Genomic DNA, 19122 nt, shown 5'->3' on the forward strand with positions numbered 1-19122 from the left:
AGAGGGATCTTGACTTGTGCATATGGACTGCGCAGTGCGGGAACAGAAAGTAGGACAAGGCAGGACAAGACCAGCAGATGCCAGACCTGCTATGTGGGTACAAAGGGATTTGATCAAGTCGCAGGGGGCTGGCGGTGGCCTACAGCCCTCCTCTGCCACCGGAGTATGTTGAACAGGCAACACAGCGCTGAGCTTTGGCACAGAGCCTAGGCATTTCCCTTGTATTAATCCAAGCCGCTCTCCCAGACTGTGCCCACTGCAGCCTCAGCAAGGCTACAATTAAGAAAAATTAGGGGTTTCCTTTGTGTATAAGCATTATTATTAGGGGCATTGACGGTTAATTGTTTATGTACAGTACTGCCATGGGGTGAAAGAACAAAGAGAGCACCATGATACTGCGTGTATGATCATGTTCCTAATGAAGTCAATAGCAACATTCAGACTAATCTGTGTGGAACGGTCCCGGAGCTGGCCTGCAGGATGTGTACAGCTCAGTCATGTTACGTCGAATGATTAAAAAGCAAGAAATAAGTGTGTGTTGGGGGGAGCCATCCCAGCAAGACAGACTTAGATTCTGCAATTTGATTGCAACTAAAAAATGTTATCTGAAGTCAAATTTTATTTCAGACTGGAATAGTCCATCGTCACTTCAAGCGTATTCCGATCTTTAATGAAATCACAGTATGCTTTGCATTAGAAAAGACTTACCCCTCACTCTGGCTGTGGAGAGGGTGGGACCGAGGCACGTCTGGGAAGCAGCCCCTGCCCCCACGCAGTACGGTGGTCACAGCTGCTGAGCACAGTGGATCCATTCCCCCGTTGCGTTTGTAGACCCAGCCAAGATTCATTTCCACCTCTAGGGCTTGTAGAATCAAAGCAGCTGATCCAAGACTCACCCAAACAACAGGGAGAACACACATCCCAAACCCAACCGACCACTCCCAGCATTGCGCAGTATCCCCTAGAGAGCTAAGCTGTAGGACTCCAGCAAGATTAAGATTTAAAAAACAGTCCAAAAGAGCCCCGAAGTCATTTAGATATTTGCTACTGTTTATGGATCAACAGTATTAACCAATGAAGGGGAAATGGCATCATGCTTCAGTGAAAATTGCCAAGAAATCATTCAGTCCCCAAAACCCACGTACAATACCTATTCATCTACTGAACGTTTGCCAAACCAGACATCCGAAACCTGGCCATTATTTACGGAGAAGCTATTGGTGGATGAGATTAATACTTCAGGTTTAAATGTCACTTGTGAACTTTGTGCTTTACACTCAATTTTTAGAGCCATCTGTGGCCTGGACCTTCTCCATGAAATCTGCCATTCTGTCAATCATGCCAACTAGCACTGTCTCCAAGAAGTCTTTTGGGAAGGCTGTGACAGTAACAATAGCAACACATCATAACCTCAAAATCCTCACCTCCAATCAATGAAGTCTCTGAAACAAAAATGCTGTTCAGCACTGTGTCTAGGAATCTTAGGAGGTCAGTGGGTAGGTCTAATATACCAGTACTGCTACCCCGATTCTTCACTGACCTCGATGTCGTGGTGCTGCGATGACTGAAGCTCACCAAGGTTTCTAAGACAGTAGCACTAGGGCATCCTGCCCACCGGGGTTTGATGGCATTAAATGCCATCACGCCTCATAGCCATGGCATAAATGGAGGAGGACATGTAGCAGCAGGGCGTGGAACATCTTCCTCAGTCTTCTCACAACATCCAGTTCTACTTCCAAAGGGGAAAAAAGCTTCGGAAGGTGATTGCCACTGCTGTCCAGTGAGAGTGACGCTGTCTCCTCTTCTGTGGCTCTCACACCGGAGCAGCGAGACCTACAACTGCTCTCCAAGCTCATGGAGGTCTCCAGACTTCCGTCAGAGGGAGGACAGACAACTGAGTTACCGCGGCTCAGCAGTTTACCCATGTCGGCTGGCCTGCTCTTACTTACTCTTGCCATGCAAAAACGTAAGCGGCCACTTCACAGCTGCGGGGAGCTAACGGCACCCCCAGGAAGAACGGTCTCTTAAACACAAAACGCTTAAGTGAGCATGCTTAGATGCACCTCTGCTTACATGCCTGTCAGCACCCGATGCACCTGTGTCCATACTTTATTCTTTCCCATCCATATACTCCTCAACACGGCATCATGCACAGATCTGATTTACAGATATCTTTTTAGTTATTTCCGAGGATTCAGGATAGAGACAGATTTGAATAAGTTTATGAATGCACAATGTTTTTTTTTTAAATTGGAAGACTTCCTATAGTGTTGGAAATTTAAAAATATTAATACCACAATTTTGTGTGTAAAGCAGACTGGTCATCAAGAAAGATGAGGTGAAAACCTGACCTGAATTGTCTACGGGGAGCTTTAGCATTGTCTTTGAAAGAGCCAGGTTTTCATCCTGAACTCTATTCCCACTCCTGCTGCACGAGCGCCGGGTGGTAATGAGAGATTCTACCTGCTCATCTCTCTGTGGTTTGCTCTCATCAGCTGTAAGAGAACAATATCTGATCATCCACCTCACCCAGGCAGTTGTGAGGGTTCATTCAATTAATAGCTGTGATGTGCTTTGAGGTTCCTGGACAAAAGGCACCAGAGGGATGAAGCATAGGTACCCTGCCAGCACCTGAAAACCAGAAATGCACGCTGGCAAGTTCTAGCTGCTCTGACAAAGATGAGCAAAACAGAGCAAGAAAAGGAAAGAGAGGAAATCAAATTTTTTAAATTATGAATGAGGCCTATAATAAAAAGGCTCTTCTTCATTGTTGAATTCTGGAATGAATACCGGATTTGCATACCCCACAGGTAAATATTAACTACTTCACCAGCTTCCGCAGAGCTACTCCCCATTTTAGAAGCTGTGGCTGGTGGAAACGAGGATGGGGTTTTAGCCCAACGTTTTGATCTGTCAAGCATCCTCTTATTAGAAGCTACAGCTCAGTACGCAGGTGGTGTGATCTGAATGCATCATCCTGAGAGGGATGCCATTCCCACCACCACCTTCTTCACTTTTAATGGTTCGCATTCCCAGTGCTTCTCTTCGGGCTTAGCGTTTGAATGTGCTCTGGACCTTGGAAACTCCTTTCAGTTAAGTGCTTGCACATCTGCTGGCAGCTGGCGTTCATGCAAACACCTGGCACCAGCTCCTAGCGAAATATTCTTCAGGCTCCGCAGATCATACAGATGCTGCGTTGCTTTTTGCCTCAGAGTACAGAAACACCCTTTACTGGGTCCCACTGCAAAGGCTTCCAGCATTTATAGGGGTTTTTTAAATATATTTTGAGGTGGTTAAGCAGATCTCAAAATCTTCAGCTAAAGCAAAAAAAGGTGTGGGGTTTCTTTGAAAACTGAACCTACCTATCAAGATTCTTAATTTCAGAGGGACAGCCTTGAGTTTGCACATCTTGTAGACCACCTCGTTGTGCAGAAAAACCCTAAGGGCTTGGGTTTTTTTTCCTTTTCTTGCTTTTTTTTTATAGGAAAACAAAGGAGCCCAGAATATCTGGGAACCCAAGGTGGTAGCATAGTTTCCTACTGCATTCTGCAAGCCAATAGCCATTTTTCTCCCCTGCATTCAATCAGAGCCAGGGAGGTCTGATGGAAGCCTGCCTTGTCCGATACCTGACTTCTGACACATGGCTGCTGGGCCCAACAGAGAACATCCTAAAGACACAGCTCACCTCAGCAAGTTTCTGTGCCTATGTGGCACGATCCAAACCTTTTGAATTTCTTAGAATTCTTAAACAGCCCTGAAAACAACCCGCACAGGGTGAGTTTGTATTTATACAAGCGCATCTCCGGAAGGAGCCCTGTCCGTCCTAGGCATGGACACTTGTCCGCTGCCTTAGAAGCCAAGCTCACTCTGGGGCACCCTCTCTGGCTCGATCCACGATGGGTATTTTTGCGTGGGTCTTGAAAACCTCCAAGGATGGAGCCTGCACAGACTCACCCAGGAACTGGCTCCTCTCCTCACTGTCCTCACAGTCAGAGTGTTCACCTTCACAGCCAGTTTGAACCTTTCTTCTTTCAGCTTCTGCCTGTTGCTTCTTTTCCTCTCACCACGCACCACTGTGAGAAAATGGCTCCATCTTCTTCATATCCTGGCTCCAACCTTCTTAATAACCTCCCACTTGGCACTGGAGGACTGCTACTAGGTCCCCCCCAAAGCCACCTCTTCTCCAGGCTAGACAAGCCCTGTTCCCTGAACTAGCAGGATCTCCAGGGTTAAGGACTAAAATCCAGGCTCTCTCCAAGCCACGGCTTTCCTCCCTCTTTCGCTCCTACCCCCTCTCCAACTGGCGCAGCACTAGATTCGTTTCCTGGACTCATCCAATGGGCATATCTGTAGGAGGGCAGGCTGCCTCCTCATCCATCTCCCACAGGGAGCAGGTGTTGGGGCAGCCCGCCTTGCAGGGAGGCAGCTATCACCCCAGCCCAGAGCGGAGCAGCGCCTCACCCTGCTTGGAGCCTATCGTTGACAGCCGCAAAGGCCATTGTCAAGAGCTTGGTGGCCAGGCCAAAAACTCATTTCTCCGTCATGAAGACTGGCCACAGCTAAGCTTTCACAATTACATGCTTCAGATGAAAAACTCAAAACAAGCAGGACAAAAGATTGGTGTGGTAGCAAACCAAAACTCTTTATCCAAATAGCTTGTGAGTTCTCGCTGAGATCTAATAATCAAAATCTGTAACTGAGATAAGAATCCGAATAAGGTTTTGGAGAAGCCTCGCCTCTCAGGTCTCTGTTTCCTACATAAATGCATAAAATTTGAAGCACTTCCCCAGCTCATTCCCTGCAAGAGAACTCCAGCAGCTAAGCTGAGAAACACTTTCAACCTCTAGGTTGTCTCAGATAATCCTTAATCATAGGATATATACAGCGTTGTCAAATTTAATTCAATTTATCATGCTAAGCCTTAAGGAAAGGGAAAGCTGCTATCTACTTCTTCACCCTGCCTCCCTCTGTAAGAGTAACTAAGGGATTGACATGGGGGTTGGGTTCCTTCTCTGTGACCTCCTGCACACAACATATGTGCCTCGGTTTCCCTCTGCGCATCACAGCGGACATGAACTCATGTACCGTTGAGATATTCGGAGGAGAACACCTACTTATAGGTTACTTATCAGGACCTGGTGCAGAACAGAGCTGACAGTTTGGTGGTTGCTGGTGCAGGTGACTGGAGGAGTCTGGACTTTCAGCCGCATCTGTTGCGATATCTTCGTCACCATGGACGTAATGATGTGCACAGCCAGCATTTTAAACCTCTGCGCCATCAGCATCGACAGGTGAGAGCCAACAGCACCCAGTGGGGTACTCCGGAGGTGAGGGTCGGCGCTGTAGCCAAGCGTGGCGGGGACAGGGCAATTGGGTTGCATGAGCAGCATCGGTATCTTCAGGAAGATAAACCTCCCTGCGAGTCTGTCGCTGCCACTGCTGCTGTTGGTACAGCTCTGCCCACCAACTACTAGAAGGTGTTGGCACTTAAGGAAAGGGCAGAGAGACCCGGGCAATAAAGCACCACCAGTAGGTAATCAACCCCATCTTCATGGCAGGAACCAGGATTGGTCATCTAGCGCCCATTGAGTCTCAAAGAGGGTTGCACCTTCCAGACACCTCACTCATGAAGTTTTAATAAACAAATTGCTGCCATATGCACCGAGGGGTGAAGATTATTGCTGTGCAATCTTCATCCTTGTCGGTTTTCGGCGTCTTAAAGCTGAGCCTATGCTGAGCAACGTGGATGGCTGGGAGCCAAGAGCTGGGCACACGCGGTGCTGTCAGGTCTGAGGAGGGGGGAAAGGACAAACACGGCATGCTGGACCTTTGTAATATGTGGTACAAGGGGAAACATACAAAGCAGCTCTCACTGCTGGGTTGGTCTGGTGTTTGTCCATGGCAGTCTTCATCCTTCTTTCAGTTCAGCTCTGTCTGCAAGGAGCAGCTCTGGGGCTATCCTCAAGATGAGACTCCTGTGTCTTCCCAAACCCCAGGCTTGCGAGCTGCATCCCCTGAGGCACCCCAGCAGCTGAAGGGCCCGGACACCCACCTGTGGGCAATGCTCTGGCTGTCAGCGAGGCCGACACCAGCGGGCAGCTGAGGCACATGTGTGGTGGGCTGTGGTTGCTCCAGAGCCTGCTCTTTCCCAGAAGTACACCTACAGCCTTAGAGGCTTGAGGGATGGAGGGTTCCTGGGGTTTCTAGACCCAGCTCATATCCCAAATCTCCTAGCTTCACAATGCTGGTGATTCTGCAGAGCATTTCACCACAGTGCTGACAACTAACTGATTTCCTCTGTTTTTCTCCCCAACACCCCACTTACCATTCCTACAAATCGCCAATCCCATCATCTGATCTTATCTCCTTTCCTCTTCTGTTTCTTCACCACATTCACCATCATGTTCCCAATCTGCCTTTCATTTCTCCTTTTAAAACCTGGTCCTTTTCCTCCCTCCATTCTTACCTCTCCTCCCTCTGGAGCTGGTTTGGTCTGCAGATACACTGCAGTGGTGAAACCAGTTCAGTACCAGTACAGCACTGGGCAGAGCTCCTGCAGGAGGGTCTCTCTCATGATCGTGGCAGTCTGGATGCTGGCGTTTGCAGTGTCGTGCCCTCTCCTCTTCGGCTTCAATACTACAGGTAGGTGACGTCCCAGGCAATGGCACGCACAGAGGGGTAGGAAATGGAGCTGCCTTGTGTATGTCCAGGTCATTTAATGTGTGTCTGGCAGACTTTCTGAGTTACAGGAAATTTTAGGGAACTGGAAAGCAGACTGTGAAGGGTGAAAAAAATCTCCAGTGCTGGAGAGCAGAAGTGCTCTTGTCTCTACACTTGCCATTTGCTCAGGCAGACAGTGCCTATTGCTCTGAGAACAGACCTGCCTGCTTTACTGCCAAATCCATGCTCATCAAAGCATCCAAGTCTACAAATCCCCTCAAACGATCACTCTGCGCACACAGAGCAAATCTCCAGACGTGCATCAGACTTACTGCATCTCGACGATATCAACAGGTCCAGACACACAGTTTTCAGTCTGATACAAGACACGTTTCTAAACAGCAAGGATTGCCTATTGGCACTGCGTGCGAGAAAACTCCTTCTCGTCCAACTGGCTGTCTGCTTCCTCACCTAATCCCTGAGGAGAGCAAATAATTTAACCTTCTCCTGGAAGCAGGTTGGTCTTTCTCCTTCCCCTCACCTAGGGCAGCCCAATATCCCTGGAGACAGGGGCGCAGGGGAGGCTTCCACCCCACTGAGATGCAGGTGGAAGTCCTCTCCTCCCCATCCACCCTGTGTGCAGTGCTTCAGGCAAGAAAGGGACAAGGGGTGGGAAGTGCTGCTGTCCCCCACTGCTTGGTCCAGACAGGCGGGGGTGAAGGCACACCTCTGGAACTAGACAGCTCAGGGGCTGTCAGAGGAACAGGGAAAAGGACAAAAGGAGAAAGAAGGATGAGAGTGACATGAGAGAAGGGGGAGAGCTGTTGGCCAGAAAGGCACGCAGGCGCACATTGGGTCATGCGAGATGGCCCTGGGTAAAGTCCAATTTAATTTTAAGTCCAATTAATTTTAAACATCAGTTAGGTGAGTGGGTAGGCCCTGGTATAGTTTGCAACAAGAGAGACAGGCAACTCCTTAGGCTGCCTGTGCCCCCAGCCACCTTTCGACTTGCTTTGCCAGCGCACCAGAGCCTCCTTGTACTACACTGAAGCAGCTCAGCCGCTCCTCTCTCTCTCTCTCTTCTCCTCCCCAGGGGATCCCAGTGTCTGTTCCATATCCAACCCTATTTTCATCATCTACTCCTCTTTGGTGTCCTTCTACCTCCCCTTCATGGTGACCCTGCTGCTCTATGTCCGGATTTACCTCGTGCTAAGACAAAGGCAAAAGAAGCGAACCCTCACCCGTCAGGGCAGCCACAGCGCCAGCACCAAACCGTGTTATGAGCACAAAGTAAGATCCACATGAACGCAGCAGGAGCTGTCAAAAAGGACAGGGCATGGTCCATCACCTCTTCTCCTCAAACGGGTCAAAGCACTGAACAGAAAGCATAAAGAAGGGACATGGCATGTTTTCATCCCATCCCTCACTCATACACCGCAGTATCTGAGATGCAGAAGCTCCACTCAAATCCTTCTCAGCCCTTTTGAAGGAGGATACTCCCTGTGTGTCTCTGCCCTCTGGAAACGGGCAACTAGAAAAATGCACAGACTCCTTCCATGTTTCTTCAGAGCAGTGCTTTCTCAGCCACGCACAAGGCTGGCTCATTTCATTTATTGATTTTCCTGTCTTCATTTATTGATTTTTTGCTGTATGAAGCTTTGTTTTCAGGGCTTCATAGGCTTTAACCTAGATTATTTAAAAAAAAAAAAGCTCTTCCTCTGACAGATCTAAGAGGTCAAAATGCTCGTGGTGCACGGAGCATTTGTTCCACTGACCTTTCTAGATGAAACATCTGCAGCCATGGGAACCGGCACAATGGTTTGAAAGGCATCGCCTGGTCACGCATATCCGCTTGTTTCACCCATTTTCTCACGGTGACGCCACATGTGAAAAGGGTGGGGATGCTGAGGGGAGGAAGGCCAACACCAAAATACAAGTGAAAGCTTAGCAGAGTGGGTGCTTCAGCTCTTGCTGTTCTCATGCTTCTCCGTGGTGGGATGGAGGCAGAGAGTTGTCTGGTGCTGGCTCACCCCTCTGATATGCCAAGGTCAGTCCAGAGGATATGGTGCACACCTAAGAAGGAAGCAGGGATAAGGATGACTCCTATAATTTTCCTTGTCATCTTTTGACCCAGTGAATGGTTTGGATGGTTCCTAGTTCCTCTGTGGTATCCTCTTTTGCAGGAACACATGGAAAGAAACGCTTTGCCAAACAGATGCCAGGGCACCTTCTCCCCCTGTCTCCCACTGAAATGCTCAGGCCAGGAGACGTCTACCAAAAGCAAGCTGCTGACTGTCTTCAGCCTGCAGCGGTACCGCAGCTTCTGCCACGAGGCACCCCTCACCAGAACACCGGGGATGGCACAACACAACCGGCTGGAAGAGAGGAGAAAGAGTATGAAGCCAGGGCTGGAGGTACGGAGGCTCAGCGACGGCAAGACCATCAGCTCTCTGAAGCTAGCGCACCAGCAGCCTCGGCTGATCCAGCTTCGGGAGAGAAAGGCTACGCAGATGCTAGCTATTGTCCTGGGTGAGTGACAGCCGCTCCGCCCTGTGGGGTTCAAGGGGTGATGGTTTGGGACTTGCGAATCCCCTAATGCAGTACTGAGACTAAAAACAATGCAAGCCGGGCCCAGGCTTCAGCTGGTACTGCTCCCCAGACTCAGAAGAGACAGTGGTGGGACATTTAGGGATCTAGGGTAATGGTCTCAAACGTGGAGAACCAAGTATCTTAGTGTTTTACCTGCTATGTTTTGTTTCCCTTTTGTGTTGTCAGTGGCCAACAAGCCCTGCTAGAGGGAGCAACAGCCAATACTTTCCCTTTTCCTTTCTTTTACTATAATAACAACAACAACAACAATATATTAACATCGGAAAGCTGGAACAATTCTAAATTTCCATACACGCAGCACCTGCTCGTTCCAATTACAGAAGGGGAAACTGAGGCAAGGAGCTGCAGAGAAACCAGCTTACAGGGCTGGAGAGAGAGGCCAGGAAACTGCAGCCCCAGACACACTGCTTCCCCTCATTCACTCTGCACTAGCGGGGGAATGGCGCAGCCCTTGTCGTGACAGATTAAATCAGCTAAGGCAGCGTTCTTGCCCTCTAAGCTGTGTTCACTTTCTTCTGGCTGTCGCTAGGCCGCTTCCAAAGCCGCCCCCTTCCATCCATTCACATAACTGGTCCCAAGGAGCCTGAACCAAGTCCGTCTGTATCGGGAATGACCGTCACCTTCAGTGTTTCCCAAAGGCAGACAAGCGCACGGCACCAGGGAGAGTATGCAGGGAGAGGGCAGAGGTGCAGGCCCCTTTCCAAGTAGTTGTTTCTCTAACACCATGGGTCGTTTTCTCCCTCTCTCTAAACCCAGGGGCATTCATAGTCTGCTGGCTGCCCTTCTTCTTGATTCACATCCTCAACACCCACTGCCCGTCCTGCCACGTGCCCCCGGGGCTGTACAGTGCCAGCACCTGGCTTGGCTACGTGAACAGCGCCCTCAACCCCATCATCTACACCACCTTCAACACCGACTTCCGGAAGGCCTTCCTCAAGATCCTCTGCTGCTGACAGCGGGGCCGGCACCGGGCTGCACGGGCTGCGGCTTGCGCCAGACTCCCGGGCTGGGGCCGAGGCTCAGGGCCCTTCCCTCCCTCCGCCTCACAGGCTGTGGGGAGTGATGCGCTCCCCTCGGCTGGGAGCGGCGGGGGGCAGCGGGACGCGGGGATTGCCGACAGCCAGGCACCCTCTGCACCGGAGCCAAGAGCAGGAACCTGCCCCACCTGCACAGCCGCTTTCCACACCGAGCCTCAACGCTCCTGCTCGCGAGAGTGCTTCCCACTCCTGGAGGGAGAGGGGAAGAAGACGCAGAGGCAAACCAAGTGCCTCAGCGTTTTGGGCGCAGCAGGGCTGAGAGGGCTGGGAGAGCAGCAGAAGGTCAGCCACCGCAGCATGTTGCTTCTGGGACCTGCTGTGGGGCCCAAGTGGAGAGCATCTCTCATCTCCCCCGTCTACATGCTGGGAACGCATTTACCCTCCTACTGCTGGCGCCTCAGCCTGCAGAAGGCACCCGGTTCACGCACAGCGGTCTTCAGAAGAGGGCAGAAGATGACCTCTTCGATAAGGGTCCTGATCCCTTTGATCTGGAGCTAAGAGCAAACACTTGGCAAGGAAACTTGGAACACTGATGGAGAAATGACAACATCCCTGTTGTCCCCATCAGGTCTGTCCATAAAACTGGGTCAGCCTCAGTGCTTCAGAAAACTGCCCCAGATGCAAATGAAACCTTCTCCTGTGCTGCCAGCTTGTACTCTATTGTCCCCTGCAAGGTAGAGACGTGGCTACCACCCCTCTGGTAGGTCGGATCGCAGGAGAAGTGCAACCCACACGGTATCGCAGTGTCCCCTCTCTTCCTAGCCCAAGGACCAGTGACAGGCTGCCCACTACATCACTACCACACAGCCAGCCATCTGCTGGGGCCACTCAATAATGACAAGGCCTGGGGTAACTCTTGCCCGTAATAGGTTCAAACCTGTTTTTTCAGCTGGGGCAGGTTGCATGTACCCTGTCCCAAAACTTGTTCGTGGTTTCTTTGGAACCAATCTCCACCTGTGCCCCTCTCCTTGTCAGGAGCACTGCTGGAATAAGGGTTCATCCCAGCTGAGTGCTGTGGTAATTCCCGTTCCAGCTCACGCTTGGGGGAGAGCAGTTTCAGTAACATCCCTCACAGTCAGAAAGGATGTGTGCCTCAGGATCAGCCCGGGAACTCTTCCTGGCTCCTGTTGCTGATAGACCTGTCAGCACACAGGGTGTCCGTATGTCCTAGCTTCCAGGCCAAATACAGCCCTGCCACGGTCTCCTTTCCACGCAGTATTTTACAAAGTCACAGAACCACAGGGTGGTTTGGGTTGGAAGGGACCTTAAAGCCCATCCAGTTCCAACGCCCCTGCCCTGGGCAGGGACACCTTCCACTAGACCAGGTTGCTCCAAGCCTCATCCAGCCTGGCCTTGAACACTTCCAGGGATGGGGCCTCCACAGCTTCTCTGGGCAACCTGTGCCAGTGCCTCACCACCCTCTCTGGGAAGGACTTCTTCCTGATATCCAACCTAAACCTCCCCACTTTCAATTTACACCCGTTACCCCTTGTCCTGTCACTAGAGGCCCTTGTAAAAAGTCCCTCCCAGCTTCCTTGTAGCCCCTTCAGGTACTGGAAGGTGCTATAAGGTCTCCCCGGAGCTTTCTCTTCTCCAGGCTGAACAAGCCCAACTCTCTCAGCCTGTCCCCATAGCAGAGGGGCTCCAGCCCTCGGAGCATCTTTCGTAGTTCCAGGATGAGAACACACTGCCGCACTCCATAAGGTGGTCTCGTGTCAGGGCACTCTAGTGCTCTTCCCCCTGTACAGACCAAGCTGACCTGAGACAGCCTCCACACGCCGCTCCCATTTTCCCAACTCCCTGTACTGGCTCAGGCCTCACCTCTCACCCCCAAGACTAGGCCTAGCTGTGCTGTCAGCCCTGCTCCTGCAACAGCTTTGGGTGTAACCGTGTGCACTCTCACTGCCTGTGTCCATGCCACAGCTCCGCCCTCCGGGAAGGGCTTCCTCTCTTCCCGAATATAAAGCCAAAAACACTGTCCTTTGCCTCTGGGGCGCGTAGCAGAGCTCTAGCTTCCTCTTTTGTTATTCTGGGTTCTGGGAGGAGGTGCTCGTGGACAGCATGTGTTGTTTGACTGGGGAGGCGCCCTCCATACTGCTCTGTACCTGCATTGATCCAATAAAACACGGCTGTAACTGGAAGTTGGGTACCTTCACAGTGAACGCTGCCCCTCCATAAGCCTTTTTTCACCTGTAGCCCTCAGCACTTTCCCAGTACAAAATGATCACCCGCCTGCACACCCTCAGGAGGTCTTTCCTACTACTTTAATTTTCCTTGCAACCGGGAAAGAAATCAATGGCTGCTGTAAGCACTTCCAGCAGATGAATTCTGAAAATACAGTCAATTAGTTTCCCAGCGACGCTAAGCGAGCGTGTGGTGGTGTAACTCCAACTGCTCAAAGGTGCTGGACAGCACAGAGACTCCATCTGCTCAAAGGTGCTGGACAGCACAGGAGGTTCTGGGCACACAGGATATTGGGGGTATCCGTCGAGTGAATCAGCCTGTGGACAGATTGCTGCTGAAGAAATTCTCATTAAGATGCTCCACGGAACAGAACACCGGAGACCAGTTTTCAGTTGCTTTATACACACGGTTGCCAGGAAGGCGGAAACACGGAAAAAGATGTTTCTGAAAGTTGACTAGGTCCATTTCAAGCATCTCTCAGGTGTCACGTTCACTCTGGCCTGACTTGAATTTGAACCCGTTCTTCAAGCGGTGATCCCCAAGGCGATTCAGGATCGAGGTGAGGAGCAGGAGGTGTAGCAGAAGACCAAGCAGTATTTTGGTACCCACACAGCTATGAGGGGTGGGGAAAGTTCTGTACCTAAAGATATTGTCCTTTACTTAATAATTAAGATTTGAACTATCAGTCACAGAACTGACCGCAACCTCTTGAACTGTAACCCGCTATGGGGGAAAAAAAAAACCAACAACACCAAAACACCACAAAACCTACCCACAATTATAAAAACTCAACTCCAAAAGAAAGCACTTTCTCCTCCCCAAGTATTTCTTGAGCTCCATGCCCAGTTTTACTCCATCATGGGGTAATATGAACACAGGTGGTCTCACAGGAAAGGCCAAGGAACAGAAGCAACCAAAGGGGTGAGCAGTTGATGCCCCACTGGCAGAGGGACAGCTGCAGAGCCCCCCAGGACCCGTGCTTCACGAACACCCACTCACAATTTGCAGTAGAATGACCTACACCCCCTCATTTTTAAACTGAAATGCCTCCTCCCAACAACATTTTCAGTTTTGCTGGTTTATTCCCCCGGCCCCACGAGTGGCTGGACAAGGAGAGGTGAGCCGTGATGCTGCGCTCTACTGAAGAACCACCCGCATGGTACCAGGTTTCATGCTGATATTGCCATTAGAAGAGCCTTTGGAGAATGCAGAAAGCTCCTCTCAGAGCCTGCTGCAGGCTGTAAATAACTCCCGGTGTCGGGAAACCTGCTCCGACAGCACAGCTGGGGGGATGTGCAGGTGCAGCAAGGGGTCCTGCAGCTTGTGCCCACCCCCACACTGCCCCCCTGGGCAGCAGGAACGGGACACCCACAGTTCCCTGTGCTGGATGTCATTTGGTCCGCTGCCTTGTTTACAAATACCCGGGAAGCATCTCCATTGTAGCCAAGGAGAGCTAAGATCCTTTGGAGACGGAGACCTGGCAAACCCCACTGGGAAGAGCAGCCTCCCCTGCAAGGTAGAAGACAGGCATCCCAGTACTGCCTATCTAGACACAACTACAGCGTGCCTGAGAAATGGACTCAAAAACACCGTTTATCCCCTGCCTCCGCCGTTTCTCCAGGCGGACCACGTGTCGCAGCTCGCCGAGCACCCAGAGGAACGAGCTGCTGGCCCCACGTAACCCCACGGTTGGCTCAGCCGCGGGCTCAGCTTAGCAGGCACACGCAGCTCGGCACGCCGACTCGGACGAAGGAGCATTTCTGTACCTCACTGCCACCCCTTCACAGACCACCCAAAACTTCTGTTTAGCCGCTGTATGGTGGTTATTGGAACGAATTCTGTGCCCTACTTGGGTGCAGGTGCAACAGGAGATGTCCGTCACAGATCAGAGCCCCACGCGTGCCCCGTGGCTCTTGGCTGTGTTCTCTAGGGCCGTGAGTTAATCTTCAGGCCTCGAGGCAAAAACACAGGTTACCCAAGTTACTAAAACCTTAAATGGCACCAGGCAACTGAAGCCACCCAGAGCTAAAATCAGCAGTTCTGATGTTGAGTTTTACACTGTGAAACGTAAACAGAGAATAAACCATAAAACACTCCTCCCCGTTGGAGGCAGCTGCAGGCACGACAGGCACCGAGTCACGCGGGAGTCTTTAAGCACAAAGGCTCACCAGGGAGAAGGTAAAAGGACCTTCCACGAGGGAAAGCTGCCTGCTGGGAAGGCGAGGAAGCGATGGAGGAGGTGAGTCTCACACGCCGGCCTGGCCCTGCTGCTCTGCAGGCTGACGTGCTCCAGCACAACTTGCAGGAGCTGTGGGATGTGTTGTCTCAACGATCCCAGATGCAGCCAGAGCTTTTATCCGCAGATGTCAGCCTACAAGGGCAAAAGAAAGTTTTGCAGAAAACACCGCTTCCCCCAGAGAATCCTCCCTGGACTCCTTAGGAGATGGGCAGCCGAGCTCAGCTGGACCCCACTTCCCTGGGGGGACATGCACCCGGAGTCTGTCATGCTGCAGCCTCTCTGAGGGGGACAGGGGTGACCTGGGGACCTGCTTCCCCAGGCTGGTCCTCTGGCCCCAGCTGGGCTCGGCACAACCTGCCCAGGCTAGCAGCTCCTCTGGACGCGGCAGCCTTATGCCTGACAGCGCTGGGCTCAAGCTCATTGCAGAGCACAGCCCTGTCTCGGTCCCCCTTACTGACGCGATGGCTTTTGAAGAATGTCTAATCAATGCCAGCATTTCGAGGAAGGATCAACAGGCTGCAGGCTGCTGATACAGTGATGCTCAGAAAACTGCAAATAGGAACAGCGGATGCCCAGGGGAGGCTGGTACCAATCTGATTATTCCAGCCAAGTGTGTGATGGTTTGCTCACCAAGCTGTGACAGGCTCCTGCAGGCTTCAGCCCCTGTCTGTGAGGTGTCCCATATCCCAAAGAGAATGAGACAGACCCGATGTGCCCAAACCAATGCAAGTACCCCAAATCTGCATCAGCCTTTGGCCAAACAATTGAAATGAGCTTTTCCTTATCTAAGGGTAATAACAAATTAACATGGTTGGCGTCACCCGGTGCTATCTTACCACCTGACCTGCTGCCTTTGGAGCAAAGGAAGGCTCCAGCCAATTCAAGCTGTGAGAGATTCAAAACAGTACTTTCTCAACGTCAGCATCGGCTGCTACATACATCTGCAGGAGGTAGAAGATATATCCGACACCGATCCCGCCTTTCAATCCCGATGCCGCTGGTCCAGCTGTGCTGTGTTACTCTCCAGTCAGTCAATCTCAACTCAAGACAGAGCGGTGACCTTTCTTGTTCTGCTTTCCCGACATCACTCATGCCACAATTCCTTGGCTTCACACAGCCTCAAGTGCCGGAAGGGAGCCCACCTGCTCTGGTGCCAACCACACTTTTCTCCAACAGGGATGCTTTTCCTCCCAGGCCCAAGCAAGGAATCCTCCTGAGCCTCCTTCGCGATTCTGCCCACACATCACTGAATCTTTTCCTGCCAGGCACTGGTCTCATCTCTTCCCTGAATGCTTCTGGAAACATGAGGCAAAGAAAAGGAAAACCCCTAGAGCCAAAGAAGAAAACGAGCCTAATTAAGAATTTATTTCAGTATAATAATTTAAGCCTCTCAGCAAGACAAGCACCGGGCTGCTGTATGTTTGGCGACATGGGGAAGACCATTCTGGCTCCCTGCCCTAGGGACTCTTGTCAGGTTTAGTAAGTTTTACCCCACAGCTGTGAACAGCACAAGGGAAGGCCACTTCTCGCTGGGCAGACGCACGCTTGCCACGGGCCCTTACATCCCTTTCTGCACCCTGTGCCATGGCCAAAGGGCTGCGGTGCAGGTGCACAGCTCTCCCCAACGCAGCAGCATCTCTCTGTCCGAGGGGCTGTAGGACTCCCATGACTGTTTGTGATGGCACTGGACCAGAGCAGCGTTTCGGAGTGGGTCCAGCAATCAGTCCCCTTTCAGCCACAGGTCTGAAGGCCACCAGCATCACTCTCTGGCCTTTTCCCTGTGTCAGCAGGAGGATAGCAGCCACTGCTAACCATCCTGAGCAAGGACGGAACGCTGCTTCCTCCTCAAGCCGTGCGCAAAACGAGGGATGCAAAAAGGCACGTGCCAGCATCTTCTGCAGCTCAGCGTTGGCAAGGCTACTTGAGGACATACTGCACGGCTCCCGCTCCTTTCTCTGCTGGCCTTGCCAAATCCTCATCATCTTGTTTGCCTCTGCTCCTTCCTCCCAGATGCTCCTTCTCCTGCTCCCTTCCTTGAAGATGCTGCATCTCTTGAATGCTTCGGCTGCCTGCCAGTCTCTGCGTTCTCTCCCATCCCAGTTCACCCAGATTCGCCTGAGGAAAGCATCTGGCTTTCCTAAGGGCTGGTTTCCTCAGCTGCTTTTTGGCACATGGCAGCATTAAATTTGACATTACACTGTGTACCGTTACGTTCCGGTCTGGGAAGAGCAGCATGAAAAGCTCAGGACAGATCTGTAGCCTCAGCTCTGCTGACTTCATCTCTTCTACACCTCCCCGGGTTTCCTCACCAAAAGGCAAACCAGCCACGCTCCCGTGGAACGGGGGAGCAACGAGCACCGAGCATGGCTACAAAGCCACCTTTCGTGTCATGCCTTGCCATATACCTCCACTACCTCGGGAAGGCGGCCAGCTCAAGTGAAGGCATCCTGCACACAGCACCGGGATGGGTCGAGGGACTCTGGCCAAGGACCTCAAAACCACCTTTCTTTTGTGAAAATCCATGTTGGACCGTTACATCTAAAGGATGTAGTTTTTGGGATCTTTTCTTGACCAACGATCTGGAAGTCAACCTCCTCTGCAAGCTCCCTTCACCAGGAAATGCTTTACAGTGGCAGGCGGAGAGGGAAGACAGGAGGCTGGCTATTCCTCAGCTGTCTAGTGGATCCAGATGCTTCCAGTTACCATTTCTTTACGTATGGCCCAGCCCCCACTATACAGCTTCTTAAATGTTCAGGCCGAAGTTTGGTGTCTGGTCAACCCTGGTTACCCAGATAACCCCTTCTCATCCAAACCTGCCCCCCAAAGAGCAGGAGGCAGGGTGTTCAGCCACACCAAGAGCTGCTGAACAGAGCAGGTTTTCCCTGAAGTCTGTGCAATGACAAGGAGCGAGCAAGGCCGGGGCCTGGAGAAGGTACGTCAGGAGCACGACAGAGCATCCCGCTGCGTTGCACCTTCACCCGACCAGTTTAATTAAATCGCACAGACGGGAGACGTCGCCCATCATCACCTCGCTGTGAGGCAGGGAAGGTATTGCCTTCCCCAGCCAAAACGCCACCGGGGAGGAGGCTGCGCGCTCCGGCAGACGCCATTCACGCTGGCAGCAGCAACAGGGGAGCAGGAACGTTCTGCTGCAGGAAGACATTAACCACTTCGCCAGCCTAGATCCACCCTCTCGGAGGGATTTAACTGCACTCTCTGTTTCAAGTCTTATCACGCCTACAGGGTGTCCTTAAGGGAGAATGGTAACACGTGCTTGAGCATCTTGAATACTCCGCTAGGAAAGGGACGAGGTTCCTCGGGAACTATGCAGATTGCCCCCGAGGACCACCACACATCAGGCCTGTGCCACCACCTCTTCCATACGGCTGCCACGTCGCAGAGGGAGCCTCTCCGAAATCACTGAGAGGAAGGGTCAAACGTCTTACCGGGGCTATTTTTGTAAACAGCCCTTTGCCTGCCAACTCAGGTTATGAATCAAAAAGCAACAGGGTGCAGGAATCAAAAAAAAGAAATATAGCTACCCGATGCTTAAAGCACCTCTGAAACGTACCTGGGGATGACTTTTCTATGCATAAAACCCCCATGATCTGGAAGCCCTCTGGACCTACGAGATGTAGAAATAAATTGAAGTCCCTGCTGGAACATTTCCAGTCTTAGGCAGCTCCTGCAATCCCATAGATGCAGAGGAGCAGGTCTGGACCCTGTCAGACAAGGCTTGATAAAACCTCTCGTGACACCGTGCCCTAGTCATTTAGAGGATGGATGGGGCGGGTGAATGTATGGGGGAAGAAATAGCATACCTGAAGGAAAGGGGAAAACATTCTTGTGATAAAAAGCTTCTGAATTTTTTTTTTTTTTCCCTTTAGCACATTTCCAAGCATATATTTGAAACTGCTAAAGAGTCTGCAATATTAAAACACCTCCAAAAGGAGTAAGTTACTGAGCAGAATGCTGATGCAGCAGTCAGATGGGCACAGGACTTCACATTTCACACGTGGCCCTGCCAGTTACTCTCATCAGAAACGGAAGAGCATGAAGGGTTTCTCTTTGTCGAGGGGAAGGTTACACTAAAAGTTGCGAAGGGAAAGATGCCGAAGGGTCTAATGCTTTGGTAACACAGCAGCTCTTCTGCAACCTGCCCTGGAGGGATGGACGGCAGTCAAGGGTGCTTTTGCGCTCTCCTGGGCTGAGTAAAGCGAATTTAGCACAGAAAATTTTCCACTCCCTAGCCATTTCAATTTTCACTTCTCCGTGAAAAGTTTAGTTTTCTTCCCTGTATTAGGGCAAGAGTTGTGTTTTTGAAAGAAATTAGATCTCTGCTTGGAAATAAAATATAAAATGTTTTGAGTACAAGGCCCTGCACCTGGGTCA

General features: G+C 51.4%; 1 protein-coding gene across 1 annotated transcript in view; it reads left to right on the forward strand.

The window, feature by feature from the left end:
- DRD3 (dopamine receptor D3) overlaps positions 1-10237 on the forward strand; it is an 11693-nt gene extending 1456 nt beyond the window's left edge. The window contains exons 2-6 of the mRNA XM_010161790.1: positions 5179-5291; positions 6500-6642; positions 7754-7950; positions 8844-9189; positions 10027-10237. Coding sequence (XP_010160092.1) covers positions 5179-5291; positions 6500-6642; positions 7754-7950; positions 8844-9189; positions 10027-10223 — 996 coding nt within the window. The 3' untranslated portion in view covers positions 10224-10237. The remainder of the gene's footprint in view (positions 1-5178; positions 5292-6499; positions 6643-7753; positions 7951-8843; positions 9190-10026) is intronic.
- The last annotated feature ends 8885 nt before the right edge of the window (positions 10238-19122 follow it).

Source organism: Eurypyga helias, unplaced genomic scaffold (assembly GCF_000690775.1).
Source record: "Eurypyga helias isolate BGI_N326 unplaced genomic scaffold, ASM69077v1 scaffold45471, whole genome shotgun sequence".
Classification (NCBI taxonomy): Eukaryota; Metazoa; Chordata; class Aves; order Eurypygiformes; family Eurypygidae; genus Eurypyga; species Eurypyga helias.